The following is a 16,294-nucleotide window of genomic DNA, read 5'->3' as shown; positions in this document are numbered from 1 at the left end:
GAACCTACCATGTCCCACTAACGAAAGATATTCACTGTTATTATTTTTCTAAATAATGTTTCCTCAATAGATTAGGAAAGCTGCCATAGACAATTTGGAACAATTCAAATGTATACAGAAAATTGAAAATGCCAGTAAATATGTAGATATAAACAATCTTTACATTTTGGTGGTATTCATGCCTTCATTAAAAATCTTAAAGTCGGCCAGGCACAGTGGCTCACGCCTGTAATCCCAGCACTTTGGGAGGCCAAGTCAGGTGGATCACCTGAGGTCAGGAGTTCGAGACCAGCCTCACCAACATGGTGAAACCCTGTCTCTACTAAAAATACAAAAATTAGCTGGGTGTGATGGCACATGCCTGTAATCCCAGCTACTTGGGAGGCTGAGGCAGGAGAATCGCTTGAACCCGGAAGATGGAGGTTGCAGTGAGCCAAGATCGTGCCATTGCACTCCAGCCTGGGCAACAAGAGTGAAACTCCGTCTCAAAAAAAAAAAAAAATCTTAAAGTTAAAAGGTTTTTTTCTGGCTGGGTGCAGTGGCTTACGCCTGTAATCCCAACACTTTGGGTGGCCTAGGTGGGAGGATCACTTGAGGCCAGGAGTTTGAGACCAGCCTGTGCAATATAACGAGTCCCTGTCTCCACAAAAAAAATTTTAAAATGAATTAAATTAAAAAAATTTTTAATCACAACCATAATACATGCTGGGTTACACTGCAAAAATATATACAATATAAAGCAAACATCTATAATTCTGACTCTCAGAAAGAATCACTGTTGAAAGTTTTTTTCCATCCTTTCTTTTTATGCATATATTGTTACTATTTTAATGAAAATTGGATTCTATTTTTCTTACATTAAATACTATCTTACTTTTATGCCACTGAACTCTCTTATCTTGAAAGCATCTCCATGTTAGTACATACAGTTCTAACCTCATTCTTTTAACAGCCCTATATTATCCTACTGAATGAATATACCATAATTTGCTGAAATAATCCTACTGATGGACATTTGTTTCAGGTTTTTCCCTATTCCTATTTCAGTGAAAAATCCTTGGCCATATATTATGCTGACTTGTGTTTCTGAATCAGTATTTCCATAAAATGCACATATTTAATAGATTGATATCATGGCATAGGTGAACTTACGTCTTGCTTTATAAGTTTGCATATCACAAACTTCTCAAATGTTATCAAAATCTGAATAATTATATTAACTCATAAACCCTGTATTAATATTTCATTTCATACAGGTGTCATGAGTTAATATAATTATTCCCACATTTGAGAGTTTTAAGTTGTTCTCAAGTATGATTAATAGAAGTAATGCTTCATTGAATATTTCTGTATCTAAAGCTTTATTTGCATCTCAATAATTTTAGGGGAGATTCCTGGGAGTGAAATGGTTGGAACAAATATTAAGAACATTAAAACAAACTTTTTAAATATACTTTAAGTTCTGGGGTACATGTGCAGAACATCTAGGTTTATTACATTAAAACAAACTTTTTAAAATTTTAGATTTGGGGGTATATGTGCAGATTTGTTACATGGATATATTGGGTAATGGTGAAGTTTGGGCTTCTAGTATACCCATCATCCAAACAGAGAACATTGTATCTAATAGGTAATATTTTAAACTGTCACTCTCCTTCTACCCTTCTACCTTTGGAGTCCCCAGTTTCTATTACTTCCATCTTTATGGCCATGTGTACCCATTGTGTAGCTCCCACTTATAAGAACATGCAGTATTTGATTTTCTGTTTCTGAGTTACTTCACTTAGGATGATGGTCTCCAGCTGCATCCATGTTGCTAAATAGGACATGATTTTATTCTTTTTTTGGCTGCATAGTATTCCATGGTGTATATGTACCACACTTCTTTATCCAGTCAACCATTGATGGACACTTAGGTTGATTCTGTGACTTTGCTATCATGAATAGTGCTGCAATAAACATACGAATGCAGGCCTTATTTAATATAATGATTTCTTTTCCTTTGGGTAGATGCTCAGTAGTGGGATTGCTAGGTCAAATGGTAGTTTTATATATGAATTTTTTAAGGCTCTTGACATATATTTACAAATTACTTTGCAAAATGGTTGTAGAATTTGGATTCCATTCACCAATATGTATGCATGTATTGCTTGAACCCTTATAATTGATTTTATTATTTATTTATTTATATATTTTTTTGAGACGGAGTCTTGTTCTGTCGCCCAGGCTGGAGTGCAGTGGCATGATCTCGGCTCACTGCAGCCTCAACCTCCTAGGCCCAAGCAATCCTCTCACCTCAGCCTCCCTAGTAGCTCAACCACCCCACTAACTTTTTAATTATTTGTAGAGACAGGGTCTCACTATGTTACTCAGGCTGGTCTTGAACTCCTGGGCTCAAGCTGGCCTCCTGCATCAGCCTCTCAAAGTGCTGAAATTACAGATGTGAGCCACTGCACCCAGCAGATTATACTGTTAATATCATTTTCTGTGCATAGCAAAAAACATAAGTATGATTATACTGTACCATTTATTCACTTAGTGTAGTAATATAAAAATTTGCCAATATGTTTCAAGTTCTTGGTAATTTTTTTTTCATATTATACCACATAGACCATGATTTTGTTCATATCTTTATTGTTGATATTTAGACAATTTCTTGATTTGCTGTTACAAATGATGGAACTCTGAACATCTGAAGACATTTAAAAATGTTACTTTAAGTTAGCATGATTCTCTTGATAAGTGGACCAAAGCAAAGTGGACTGAATTCTTGCACAAAGCTGTTGAGCTGACAGCCTTGACATAAGAAATGAGTATGTTCTGGTATCCCTGTGAGGTAAAAGTAAACTACTTCTGGTGTTCTTTTCTTATTTATGGAAAGAAAAATGAACCAGTTAGATCAATGGCTATAATTTCAGATGCTGGGGGCTGTGCTGATTTACTTGCGAAAAGAGACTCTACCTAGAACACCTGCAAATGGAATCACTGCCTAATTAACATTCTCACTGTCTAAGACTCATTTTGCACTGGCCAAAGAAGGAAGTGAAACAGGGATGTGCTAAGAATAGTCGTTCCTGTTTCTTACAAGTCTTTGATGATGGTAATAGCCTCACATTTCTCTAGGAATGTAGTATTGCTTTGGCTTTGCCTTTTGATAGGAAGAGCTTCAAAGATTTCCACTTGGTCCTTCCTACAATTATAGTATATATTTCACAGATCAGAAGGTCAAAGTGAAAATTCTGCCAATTGTTGAGGACTTGTATTCCAACTATATATTTATTCAGGAAGTGACAATATAATGGGCTAAGAGTCCCATTGAGCGCACCATGAGGCATACAAAAAACAAAACAACAACCCTGTTCATCACCTAATCCCAATAAACTCCCACACTTACCAGTTGACCATAGTAGCTTCCTGGATCCCAGTTAGTCTGTGCCATAATAACCCTGGTAAATGAACACAAATCCCTAAGTGGAAGCCTAGGAGGATAATTTAAAGAATGCACTAGTGATGTTATTGCTGGTGTCTTCTTCAAGAGTATCTTACCATGCTTTTTCTTCAAAGATCTCTAAGTCCTGAATTTATTCAGGAGGAGAATTAGATGAGGGACAGTGTTGTTCAACCAAGGAGGTTTACGTGAGGCTCTATCTGCTAGGAACTTAGTGGGCAGTTTGGTCCTAGGATCTATGTGATCTAGAACCATTTTGATTATTATTCTTACCCTGCTGTCTATTATAATAACCATGCCCACCTTGCTTTTTAAGTTATTATCCCATAAACCCCATTGAAACCAAAGAGCCCATTTCAATGGCAGAATCAACTATTTGTACCCCCAGACTACTAAAAAGAGTTCTCTTACTGGACATAGTTAGTGATGGCTGAGTAGACATATTTGATAAATCCATTCTAACATTCCCATATTCCTTCCTGTGTTTAGTAGAAAGAAATTTCTTGCAACGTTATTACATTTTGTTTTTGGTTACCATTGAATCCTGTTTTTAGATAATCGAATACGTAAACTACTAAAATCACTCCTATCTGCTTGAACACCTTTCGATAAAGGTGTTCAATCTTAAATGATTCCCCTTTCCCTTGTCTAACACTCTAAGAATGCATTATCGTTGATATTCTTCAGGTTCTTGCCATATAAATAAACAAAATTGTTTTGTTTTATGAGCCTTCTTCTTCAGAGTTTGACTTTATAATTGGCCTTCATGTGCCTGATGCAATTGGCCCTAATTGTAGATACAAAGGCAAATTAGTAGCGATAGAAATGGGGCATGAGACAATTTGGCCACCTCCTACAAAGTAAGTGTCTGAGGCAAGGTCGTGATAAGATCTTCAAGCAAAACAAGAATAGTCTCACTAGATATGTGGGTTGGGAAATTCCAGCTTGCAAGGAATGTGCAGTGGAGTTTGGAATAATCTGTCACCCAAATTCTCCTCTTTCCTCATTTCAATTCTCAGGGTATTTCAATCTATCCCAATCACTGCACTAATTTTGAATGAGATCTGGTGATGCTGTAAATACAACTTACTCTTCAATTTTACAGTCCACAGGTTCAAATTTTGAGTTTGATTTTGTTACTTCATTTCTGAGGCTAGTAACCTAAACGTTCTCTTAGCAGTTAAAGACAGCCCTTGGTTTTCTGTTTGGAGCCAATAATTTTTATCTTAAGCCTGTCATTGTCTTTCTTTAAAGTTTGGCAGCACTGAAGGAACCATGCCACTTGTCCCCCAAAACCTTCCTTCAGGCACTTCATTACAGTTGGCATAGGAAATAACAATAACTCTTTTGCCTCTATATGCTATAATCTACCTGAGAAACACTCTCTTTGAATCCTCAGTGTCTTCAGATCCAACTAAGCTCAATAATCACTTCCTTGAGGATCTGTGCCCTGAAACTCTTCTTCATAACACTTTCTGTACCAATTAAGAGTTTTTCATTGCAACTATACACTCCTTTATAACTAGTTTATCAGAAAAGGAATTTATTCAGGGATTTGAACTGATCTAAATGGAAAAAGTAATTTTGATAAAAGGAAGATGCTGTTTACCCAACTACAACTTTTGAAATCCATTCATGTGACTTTATACATAGAGATTATTCTGAAAATGCAGCTGTTGGCTCCCCCTCTCCCGCAAAAATGGCAAAACAAATTTATGAAGTAAAGTCCACTCCTCATTGCTAATTTCCTTAAAGGCTAACATGCTCCTACCTGACTCTGTTTCCATTAGCATTTAAAAATTTCTATGAAAGTCATCAGTGAGGTCCTTAATTCTCTGTGTCTATCAGTTATGTACATGCAGATATCTTTTTCTTTTTGTCTTCTGTTCAATCCAAAGTTTATGATATCTACTCTTGGGCACCTGGAGAGGTTCAACTTCTTAGAAAATTCCTCTTTTGAAGGGAATTTTTATACCACTCAATGGAAACAGAAATAAAAATATCCCAAATGTTACCACAAGCCACTGTTCCCAGAGTTCAAGATCCTCTTAGTTCATTTCTACCCTAGTTCACAGTCAATATTTTCTCCATAATTATGGACAAACAGCAAATGTAACAACCACCATTATACCACAGATACAATTGCATAGTAAAGAAAAGGAAAAAAATATTAATGTAAGATGCAGCAGGCAAAGAAATAGAGGTAGAGTCTATAGCTCTTCTTTGTACAGCTGGTCTTGAGGCTGTAACTGGTATTTTCCTCTCCTACCACCTATTCCTTGTTTTGCCTATCTTTCGTTCACACTGAAGCTGGTTGAAGTTCTTTGCCTGATAGGGCAATGCACACCTTTATTTCTTGGGGCTTGAATCCTTAGTGGTTCTGTCTGTGATGGGTTGCTATAGTCATCTGATAATTTTCACCACTGCACATGGTATACAACAAAGGACCCCTGGGGATCTCTTGTGATCCAGCTGTACTTCTCCCAGCTTCTATTGTGAAACAGTGATCCTGTTTCCTTTCCTTTTGGTAGCCAAGGTCAGTTAGCAGGTGTCTCCCTGCTGCGAAGCCCCCACTGCCCCGCAAAGGGTTTCTTAGTTTCTTAGCTGCTACGCTATTGACATTTTTGGACTGAAAAATTCTTTGTTGTTTGTGGGAGGTTGTCCTGTGCATTGTAAAATGTATCCTTGGCTTTTATTCACTAGATATTAGTAGCAACCCTAGTCCCACTCCCCAGTTATGACAGCTAAAAAGGTCCCCAGACATTGCCAAACATCTTCTGAGAGGAAAATCACCTTTTGCTGAGAACCACTGGGTTAGTGGTTTGAAGAGCCCTAAAGGGACAAATGAGGTTCTCAAGCCAGTGTTCCTTCGTGAATGCTCTTCTCCTTTGTTCTATCACTTCTTCACCAGCAAAGCCTATGCTTGGAATGGTGAAGATCCTTCAAATTGCAGCCATACCAGGACTATTGAAGGGCAATTTACCAGGAGAGTATGAAAGGGGTGATTCATTCAAGGAAGGGATGCTAAGCAGACTTGCATATTAAGCAATAAATTTGTCATGGAAAACTCGAGCTCTATAGAGAGGAAGGAAAAAAATCACCATACCCCAATATTAAAAAACATTGTTAATATTTTTCTAAATAATGCTTCCACCTTTATTATAATGTATACTTATTGTAAACAATTTGGAAAACAAAAATGAAAATAACATTTCTCATAATTTTATCATCAGAAAAATACACATTTAACATTAAGATATATTTGCAGCCGGGGGCAGTGACTCACACCTGTAATCCCAGCACTTTGGGAGGCCGAGGTGGGCAGATCACAAGGTCAGGAGATCGAGACCATCCTGGCTAACATGGTGAAACCCTGTCTCTACTAAAAAATACAAAAAATTAGCCGGGCGTGGTGGTGGGCACCTGTAGTCCCAGCTACACGGGAGGCTGAGGCAGGAGAATGGCCTGAACCTGGGAGGCGGAGTTTGCAGTGAGCTGAGATCACACCACTGCACTCCAGCCTGGGCAACGGAGCGAGACTCCATCTCAAAAAAAAAAAAAGATATATTTGCTTTAACCAAAGTTAAAACCCATATATTCTATTGTAAAAGTAATACTTGGTTATTGTCATATCCATGAATTATAGGAATACATACCTTAGAAAGCGAATGTTCTTCCTATTCCTGATCCTCAGATATAACCACTGTTAACATTTTGGTGTATTCTTGCCCATATTTTTTTCTACATGTAACACAAATTACATTAAAAAAATTCATGAATAGGTTCTTACTCTAAATATTGTTTTGCAACTTGCCCTTTTTTCTGATATCTTGAATACCTTTTAATGTAGATATGTAAATTTACCTCATTCTTTTGAAAGCCAGTATCGTATTCCACTATGTGAGTATAACCTAATTTATTTAACTAATGTATTGGTGGACATTTAAATAATTTCCAATTTTTAGATGCTATAAATAGTGATGCTAAGAGCATCTAATATATGTGGGTATATAAGGTATTGTTAAAACTAATACAAAACAGTAAAGGCCAGTTGCAAAATATAAGAATATTGTAGAAAGAGGAGGGGAGAGGTATGTGGTTTTCCAGAGATTGAGCCACATTATAAAGTTATAGTAATTAGGCCAATGTGCTATTAGTAGAAGGGTAAGCAAACAGACCACTGGAACAGAACCGGAAACCTAGAGACAGACCCATGTATAAACAGGATATATAACCACTGTGTTGTTACAAATCAGTGGAGAAATGATAAAATATTCAATATGTGGTCCTGGGACAATCATTTACCACTATATAACACTAATTCCAAGTTGATTAATGATCTAAGTGGAAAAAGAAAAGATTTAAAACTTTTATAAGAAAATACAGGGTAATACTTTTATAATTTTGATATAAGACAGAGTTGATTAAACAAGGCATAAAATATACAAGTTGAAAAGATTGATACATTTGATTATATTAAAGATTTTAGAACTTCCTTTCAACCAAAGTTACTATAACAAAATTAAAAGGCAAGCTACAGATAGGGATAATATATTTGCATAACATTTGTTCATTCACTTGTTCATTCAACAAATATGTATTTTTTTCTTTCTTTCTTTTTTTTTTTTTTGAGCCAGAGTCTTACTCTGTTGCCCAGGCTGGAGTGGAGTGGCACAATCTTGGCTCACTGCAACCTCCACCTCCCAGATTCAAGTGACTCTCCTGCCACAGCCTCCCAAGTAGCTGGGATTACAGGCACATGCCACCATGCCCAACTACTTTTTGTATTTTTAGTAGAGACATGGTTTCACCATGTTGGCCAGGCTGGTCTCGAACTCCTAACCTAAGGTGATCCACCCGCCTTGGCCTCCCAAAGTGCTGGGATTACAGGTGTGAACCACCGCGCCTGACCTCATTCGACAAATGTGTACTGAGTGTGCAGTATGTGCAGATGCTATCCTAGGCAGTGGAGATACTGCAAAGAATAAAACAGACAATCCCTATTTACGTGGAGTTTACTTTCTGGTGGAAAAGACAATAGGTAAAACAGTAAAATATATTGTATATATGATTTAAAAAAAACATGGAAGGGAGATAGAAAGTGCCAGGAAGGACATGGGTTGCCATTTTAGATAGGATGGCTAGGAAGGTGTGCTAGTTTTCTATTGCTGCCATAACTAAATTATCTCAAACTCAGTTGGCTTAAAGTAACACAAATTTATTATCTTACAGTTTTGGAGGTCAGCAGTCAGAAAAGGGACTTATTGGGTTAAAATCAGTGTCCATAAACCTGGGTTTCTTCCTCAGGTTCTAGGGGAGAATTTGTGTCCTGACATTTCCTAGCTTTTAGAGGCTTCTTGCATTCCTTGGATTGTACCCCCCTCCACCTCCACCCCAGCCAGCAATCTCATCACTTGGATCTGTTTTCATTATGACATCTCCTTCTCTCTGTTGCCTCCCCCTTTCACTTATAAGGGCCCTTGTGATTACATTGGGCCCTCCTGGATAATCCAGGATAATCTCCTCCTTAAGATCCTTAAATATAATCACATTTGCAAAGTCACTTTTGCCATTAAGATAACACATTCACAGGTTCTGGGCATAAGGAGGTGGACATCTTTGGGGACCATTCTTTGGGGTACTACAGAAGGCCTCAAATGAGAAGGTGACATTTCATGAAGGAAGGACATTTCATGACATTTCTTCATGAAGGAAGAGGGGAGCAAGAAATCTATGGGAAGAACAATCCAAGCAGACAGAGTAGGTGGTGCAAAGGCCTTGAGGCAGGACCATGCCTAGCCTGTTTCAGAACAGAAAAGAGGACAAAGCAAAGTTAGCAAATAGTAGATAAGAAAAAGGTAATGGAGTGGTGGTGAGGGCCACATTACGTAGGGCCTTGTAACAACTGTGACCTTTACTCTGAGGGAGATGAGAGTCCTTGTAGAGTTTACTTAGTGCAGTGACATTATCTGATGTATGTTTTAATGGAATCACTCTGCCTGCTATGTGGAAAAATAGCTGAAAGTTAATCAAACTTGAAAGTGGGAGACCAGTGTATTAATTATGTATTGTTGCATAACAAGCTATTCCCAAACTGAAGAACTTTAAAACAACAATTTATTATTTTTCACGATTCTTTGGGTTGACTGGATGGATCCTTTGCTCCATGGTGGGGATTGCTGGGTTCATCATGCAGATGCACTCAGGAGTGAGTTTGGCTGTGACTGGGATGTCCAAGATGGCTTCACTCATGTGTCTGGTGCCTCAGGTGGGTTGTCTGGAAGGAACAGGGGCTGTTTAGGCATCACTTGCGAATGGGTAATCAGACTCCTCACGTGGTGGCTCAAAGTTCCAAGAGAGCTAAAGTAGAAAGTGTCAAGTCTCCTTAAGGGGTAGGCCTGGAACTGGCTCAGCATCATTTCTTCAAATTCTATTGGTCAAAGCAAGTCAAAAGGCCTGCTCAGTTTCAGGGAGGAAATGGACTGCATCTCAATGAGGAGGATTGACATCCGTATATAGTTAGGAGGCTACTGCTCTATTTCAAGTGACAGATGATAGTAACTTGAGTTAAGGTACTAACAGAATTTGGGGAGACTGGTTGTAATATGAATATGTTTTGAAGGTAGATCCAAAAGGATTTTGGTAATAAAAAGTATCTTAGTCTGCTCAGGCTGCCATAACAAAATACCATAGACTGGGTGGCTTAAACAATAAAAGTTTATTTTCTCAACAGCTCAAGACTGGAAGTTGAAGATCCGGGTACCAGCATGGTTGTGTTTTGGTGAGGACTCTCTTCCTGGCTTGTAGATAACTACCTTCTTGCTCTGTCTTCAAATAGCCTTTCCTTGGTGTATGGAAAGAGAAAGAGATCTTTTCTTATGAGGCCACCAATCCTAATGGATCAAAACCTTTCCCTGGTGCACGGACAGAGAAAGAGATGTAGCCTTTCCTTGGTGCATGGACAGAGAAAGAGATATTTTCTTGTAAAGCCACCAATCCAATCCTAATGGATCAAAACACCACTGTTATGACCTCATTTAACCTTACTTATCTCCTAAAAGCCCTGTCTCCACATATAGTCACACTAAGGGTTGGGCTTCAACATGAATTTGTGGGGGAGGGTGGCCCAATATGGAATGGGAAACAGAGGAGTCAAAGATGACTCTAGTGTTTAGTCTGACCTGCTGGAAGAATAGAAATTAACTGAAATAGGGAACACTGCTGAAGAAGTAGGTATTGGAAGATGGCTATGTTCAGTTTTAGACACGTTAATTTTGAGAAGCATGTTAGACACTCAAGAGAATATAGTAAATAGGTAATTTGATATGAGTTTGGACTGGATTTATGAGTTTTCTGAACTGAATATATAAAGTGCAGGAATTGTTAGATTATAGATGGCATTTAAAACCATAAGAATGGGATCAACAAGGGAGTAAGTGTAATAGAGAAGAGAGGAGGACTTCTGCAGCAGTTCAGTGTTCAGGGAGGTAAGGAGAAACTATAAAGGACTGGGAAGAAGTGGCTACTGAGGTATTATAGAAGGAGAGTCAAGAGAATGTGGTTTCTAGACACAGGGAATGACAACTGTTTTAAATGCTGCTTCAGGGTCAAGTGAGATGAGGAGTAAGAACTGACGATCAGATTTTGCAATGCGGAAGTCATTGCAAAATCCCTAGATTTTGACAAGAGCAGTTTCTGAGAAATGATGGGGTGAAAGCCTGATTAGAGATAGATCAAGAAGAATGGGAGAAGTAGAGATAGTAAATGTTTGCATCCTGCATGGCACCAATCACATTGTCAGGCATAAACCAGGCACAGAAATATTTGTTGAAATATTGTCAAACCTATAAAGTACTTTACATACTTTTTTGTTATGGAGTATTAAAAATAAACTTAAGCCGGCCAGGCACAGTAGCTCACACCTGTAATCTCAGCATTTTGGGAGGCTAAGGTGGGCAGATCACAAGGTCAGGAGTTCGAGACCAGCCTGGCCAACATGTTGAAACCCCATATCTACTAAAAATACAAAAAAAAAAAAAAAAATTAGCTGGGCATGGTGGCACACACCTGTAATCCCAGCTACTCGGGAGGCTGAGGCAGAAGAATCGCTTGAACCTGGGAGGCAGAGGTTGCAGTGAGCCAAGATCGTGCCATTGCACTCCAGCCTGGGCGACAGAGCGAGACTGCATCTCAAAAAAATAAATAAATAAATAGAAATAAAAATAAAAATAAACTTAAGCCATATTGTTTAATGCTTTTTCCTAATAACATTGAATTATCTATATATTTACATGTATATAGTAAATTTACATATATATATATACACAATATATTTACAAGACTTGAAAGGAATGTTTCCCAACACTTTTAAAAATTTGTTTTAATAGCTTCATTGAAGTATAATTCACATGTAACTCATCATTTAAACTGACTGATTCAATAATTTTTAGTATATTCACAAATAGGTGAAACCATCACCCTAGTCAATTTTAGAACATTTCTGTCTCCTCACAAAGAAACCCTACATCCTTTAGCTATCACCCCTCCACCTCACTGTTCCATGGCCCCTAGCCCTAGGCAACCATGAATCTACTTTCTATCTATAGATTTGCCTATTTTGGACATTTTATATAAATGGAATCATATAATAAGTGGTCTTTTGTGACGACTCCTTTCACTCTGCATAATGTTTTTAAGTTTCATCCGTGTTGCAGCATGAATAGTACTTCATTCCTTTTTATTGCCAAATGATATATCATTTTGTTTATCCATTTATCTACTGACAGACATTTGGGTTATTTCTACTTTTTGGTTATTGTTAGTAGTGCTGCTATGAACATTTGTGTTCAAGGTATATAGTTAACAGTGGAATTGCTGGGTCATATGGTAATTCTATGTCCAACTCTTTGAGGAACTGCCAAATTGTCTCCTATAGTGGCTGGACCATTTTACATTCCTACCAGCAATTGATCAGGGTTCCAGTTTCTTCATATCTTCACCAATTATTATTTTCTGTCTTCTTTTTAAATATAGTCATCCTAGTGGATTTGAAGTGATATCTCATTGTGGTTTTACCCATCACTCTTTACTTCTTCAATATGAGCTTCTCTTTCTTGTGTTATAAAACTGGAACATCATTTTCTCCTACTACATCCTAGCATTGCTTGAAAAATAAATATTTGAATTTATTCACAATAAAGGTAATGTGTACACTTCACAATACCACTCTGGATCCCACAGATATCTTTTAAATATTATGGTTATCTTTTAAAAAACAGAAACTCCAGATTCTTAAAATTCCCCATGATCTCTTCTACCCCAGGATTTAGTTATTTATGTAATAACTAAATAAGGGAAATGCTGAAATAGATAATCTGTTAATTATCTTCTCTTTACTGGATTATATGATTTTCCTTCAATATCCAAAACCAGTTTTTTTTGTTTGTTTTTGTTTTTGTTTTGAGGTGAAGTCTTGTTCTGTGGCCCAGGCTGGAGGTCAGTGGCGCTATCTTGGCTTACTGCAAACTCCCGCCCTGGGTTCAAGAGATTCTTCTGCCTTAGCCTCTGGGGATTACAGGTGCGTGCCACCACACCCAGATAATTTTTGTATTTTTTAGTAGAGACTGTTTCACCATGTTGGCCAGGCTGGTCTCGAACTCCTGACCTCAAATGATCTGCACGCCTTGGCCTCCCAAACCAGTTTTGATATGCGATTTTTCTCTTAATCTAATGGTGACCAATGAGAGGATTTATGAACTGAATAACCACCATGCAATTGAAAGGCTTAGTGCTTCATTCAGAGTCAAATATAGGCAATTAGAATGCAACAGGGGGCCAGGCACAGTGGCTCACTGTAATCCCAGCACTTTGGGAGGCCTAGGCAGGTGGATCACTTGAGCCCAGGAGTTTGAGACCAGCCTGGGCAACATGGCGAAACCCTGTCTCCACAAAATGGAGAGAAAAAAAAAATTAGCCGTGCATAGTAGCATGTGGCTGTAGTCCCAACAACCTGGGAGGCTGAGGTGGGAGGATCACTTGAGCCCGAGGAGGTCGAGGCTGTAGTGAGTGAGCCGTGGACTGCAGCCTGGGTGACAGTGAAACCGTGTCAAAAAAAAAAAAAAAAAAAAAAAAAGCAACAATAACAAGTAAAAACAACATCAGAGGTAAGATCCTAGTAAAAATCTTTACCTTCCTCTCCCTGACTTGGGGTGGTTGTCTTCCTTTAAAAAACAAACAAAAAACTGTTTTGCCAAGTACCAAAACTATGTGTTTGCATCTGAAGCAATAAAACAAGGAGACAGGGTAGGGATGCAGGTTGTTACAGACGTTGAAATCTATTTCCTGACAAAGGAGTAGCTACAAGTTGGAACACCTGGGGAGGCCTGGGGTAAATGCATATGCAAATAAGTGCTGGGAAAGTGCTCCTGGGATTCGCCTCCCTTAAATACTTTCAGAAGTCATTACAGGTTATGAAACTTAGTGTTCTAATCATTACATTTATGGGAAAGAGTGGAAAGCAGTTCAGGTAACATAGCTGTAGTTGAACAGGCTAGGGGAGTGGTGGCTGGAGAAAGAAAAGAAATATAGTTGATCCAGGTTTTGGAAAGTTGAGATCTTGGGATATGCTACTCCAGGAGAGTTAGGAAAAATACTCTTTTCCTCGACTATGGTACAGTACAGTAAGTATTGACTCTGAAAATGTTCGTAAGTACTGGCTTCCTTGGATCTAGAGGGAGTCACATTAAAATGGCTACATTTGTATCAGAGCTGTCTTTTATTCTTTTTGGCATGGTCAAGTCATTTCTAATCAGAGTAGGGGGAATACTGGTAGATCAGACGTCACTCAAACTAATGAGAATTATCTGTTTAACATCCACAAAGCAAGTAGCCCAACAAGCAAGGTCCCCAGGAGCCTACTTTATCCTCAAGGAATCTGCTTAGTCAATTGACGTATTCACAGGGCTGCAGAGGTATGAGTGGTGGTTACCTTCGTGCCAGAGCAGAACATGCCTTGTAGTTACTGCCATATTCTAGCCAAGTTACTCCATTTACTGTTCCTTTGTTCCTAAATTAACAAGGAGAAAAGACTGTGTGTTCAACACATGACTACAATATAGAGGTTATTTAGAGAAAGCTTAAAATGTACTTGTGTTTTCTGTACTAGGCCTAGGGCACCCCAGTTACCAAGCCTTGGCCTGAGTTTCTCTCTAGACGGTGCTGAATTGCCATCTAGTTACCCATCCTGACGCCAGGAACATGATTCTTCAACAAACATTGACGGAAGCTTACATGGGGCCGGATCACAGCGCTGAGAAGCACTGGGGCTAAGGGGCGGCACAGTCTAGATATGGCAGCACCTGCTCATAATGAAAGGCCCACAGTTTAGTGGAACACACCTGCTATTACTCACCTTTCTATCATTTTGTTTGGGAGAGCCCTGGTGGGAGAGGAGTATGGTATTTAATATTTAATTGAGCAGTTATATGTGAAAGAGCGTCTTCACGAGACTTAACTCCTTTCATCCTCAAATAACCCTACAAGGTGGGTACTATTCTATCCCTATGTTACAGATAAGGAAACTGAGGCAGAGAAGTTGCGTGGTTCATCAAGGTCACACAACCACTCCGTGGAAGCAAATTGAACACAGACTGTCCGGCTCCTGAGAGCCAGTGGAGAGGAGGGAGACGGTGGGAGACGGGCAGGGGGAAAAGGTGGAAGTAGACCCGAAGGACAGGCTTGATCTTCATAAGAGAAAACAGTACTAACACCATCCACTGATTGACTCGCATATTTCCATCACTTAAAGCTCCTGGCGTCACTGCCAGGAATGGAAAGTTAAAAAACTCCCAGCTCTGTAGGGTTCTGCCTGGATCCTGAAAAAAACCTTCCCACAGGCCCCGAGGAACTCGAGGGCTCCCTTCTTTCTCACATCCCTGGCCCGGGGCACCGGAGGTCCCGCTCCGGCGGAGGAACTACAACCCCCACGATGCATCGCGCGCGAAGCTGGCCCCCCACCCCCCCGCCCCCCGAGGGAAGGGTAAGGTGTCCCGAAGGTGCCTTCAGAAAAAAATTACGTACGTTTTTCGTCGCTTTCCCACGATCACACAGATCTCAGCTCCAGGAGGACGCATCGTCTTTTTAGTAACAGTGCATGCTGTGAGGCTTGTAGAGTCGCTTCTGTCTTCAGGCACAGCAGAGGGCGGCCGCAATAGTACGCTCGCGCGGCGGTGGGGGGTGGTGGTCCTTGGACCACGCGGTGGGCGGAGCCAGCGGCGACGGTCTCCCATCCCCTCCGGACGCAGGCCGGAAGTACGTGAGAGGAGACTTCCGGCCACTGCGTTGTAGTCGGCCCGGCTGCAAAGCGTTTTTCTGCAGGCTGTTTTCCCAGGTTCCCTCGGCCTGTACCTCGCGCACTCCTCTTGCTCCAGGTCCTTCAGTCTCCGCTCGTCTCACCGTAGGCTGTGACGACATGAGCAACAAAGAAGGTGGCGTCCTTAACAACACGGGGCGTTATTTATCCGGAGGGGGAGGTTCTCCAGTCTTTCTATGCAGTTTTCCCCTTTTCACCCTTGAAGGATGCCTTCGTCCCTTGCAGACTCGGGGGCGGCAGCTCTGTTTCTCTCCCCGGCCAGATCGGCCCTGTTTACACTTCCTTTTTTCTTAAATCTTTGAGGTGTGATTTTATCCTAGTTCAGTAATTGCTGTAATGCCAGATCATAGCACCAGTTAGTGGAAACTTGGATGATTTGCTTGGAAAGGCGTGGGCAGCGTCTCTGTCAGTCTGCGGAGAAAGCCTCTAAGGCGAGGGCCCTGTGGGTATCTGGTTTTAAAGCAAGGAGGAGGTTT

General features: G+C 39.8%; 1 protein-coding gene and 1 long non-coding RNA gene across 3 annotated transcripts in view; one reads left to right on the top strand and one right to left on the bottom strand.

The window, feature by feature from the left end:
- Positions 1-9,548: 9,548 nt before the first annotated feature.
- On the bottom strand, positions 9,549-15,836 carry LOC107970636 (uncharacterized). The gene is made up of 3 exons (XR_010149796.1): positions 15,527-15,836; positions 14,436-14,513; positions 9,549-9,725 (listed from the first exon to the last, which is right to left on the bottom strand). It is a non-coding gene; the product is annotated as an uncharacterized LOC107970636 (long non-coding RNA).
- The window catches only part of TSNAX (translin associated factor X), a 37,839-nt gene continuing 37,312 nt past the window's right edge, over positions 15,768-16,294 (top strand). The window contains exon 1 of one of the 2 annotated variants that reach the window (XM_514271.9): positions 15,768-15,933. In XM_514271.9, coding sequence (XP_514271.4) covers positions 15,918-15,933 — 16 coding nt within the window. In that variant the 5' untranslated portion in view covers positions 15,768-15,917. The remainder of the gene's footprint in view (positions 15,934-16,294) is intronic. The other variant, XR_010149795.1, reaches the window with a different exon arrangement.

The sequence above is a fragment of the Pan troglodytes genome, chromosome 1, assembly GCF_028858775.2.
Source record: "Pan troglodytes isolate AG18354 chromosome 1, NHGRI_mPanTro3-v2.0_pri, whole genome shotgun sequence".
Taxonomy (NCBI): Eukaryota; Metazoa; Chordata; class Mammalia; order Primates; family Hominidae; genus Pan; species Pan troglodytes.
The sequence above is the reverse complement of the archived record's forward strand: the minus strand, read 5'-3'. Positions and strand labels throughout refer to the sequence as shown.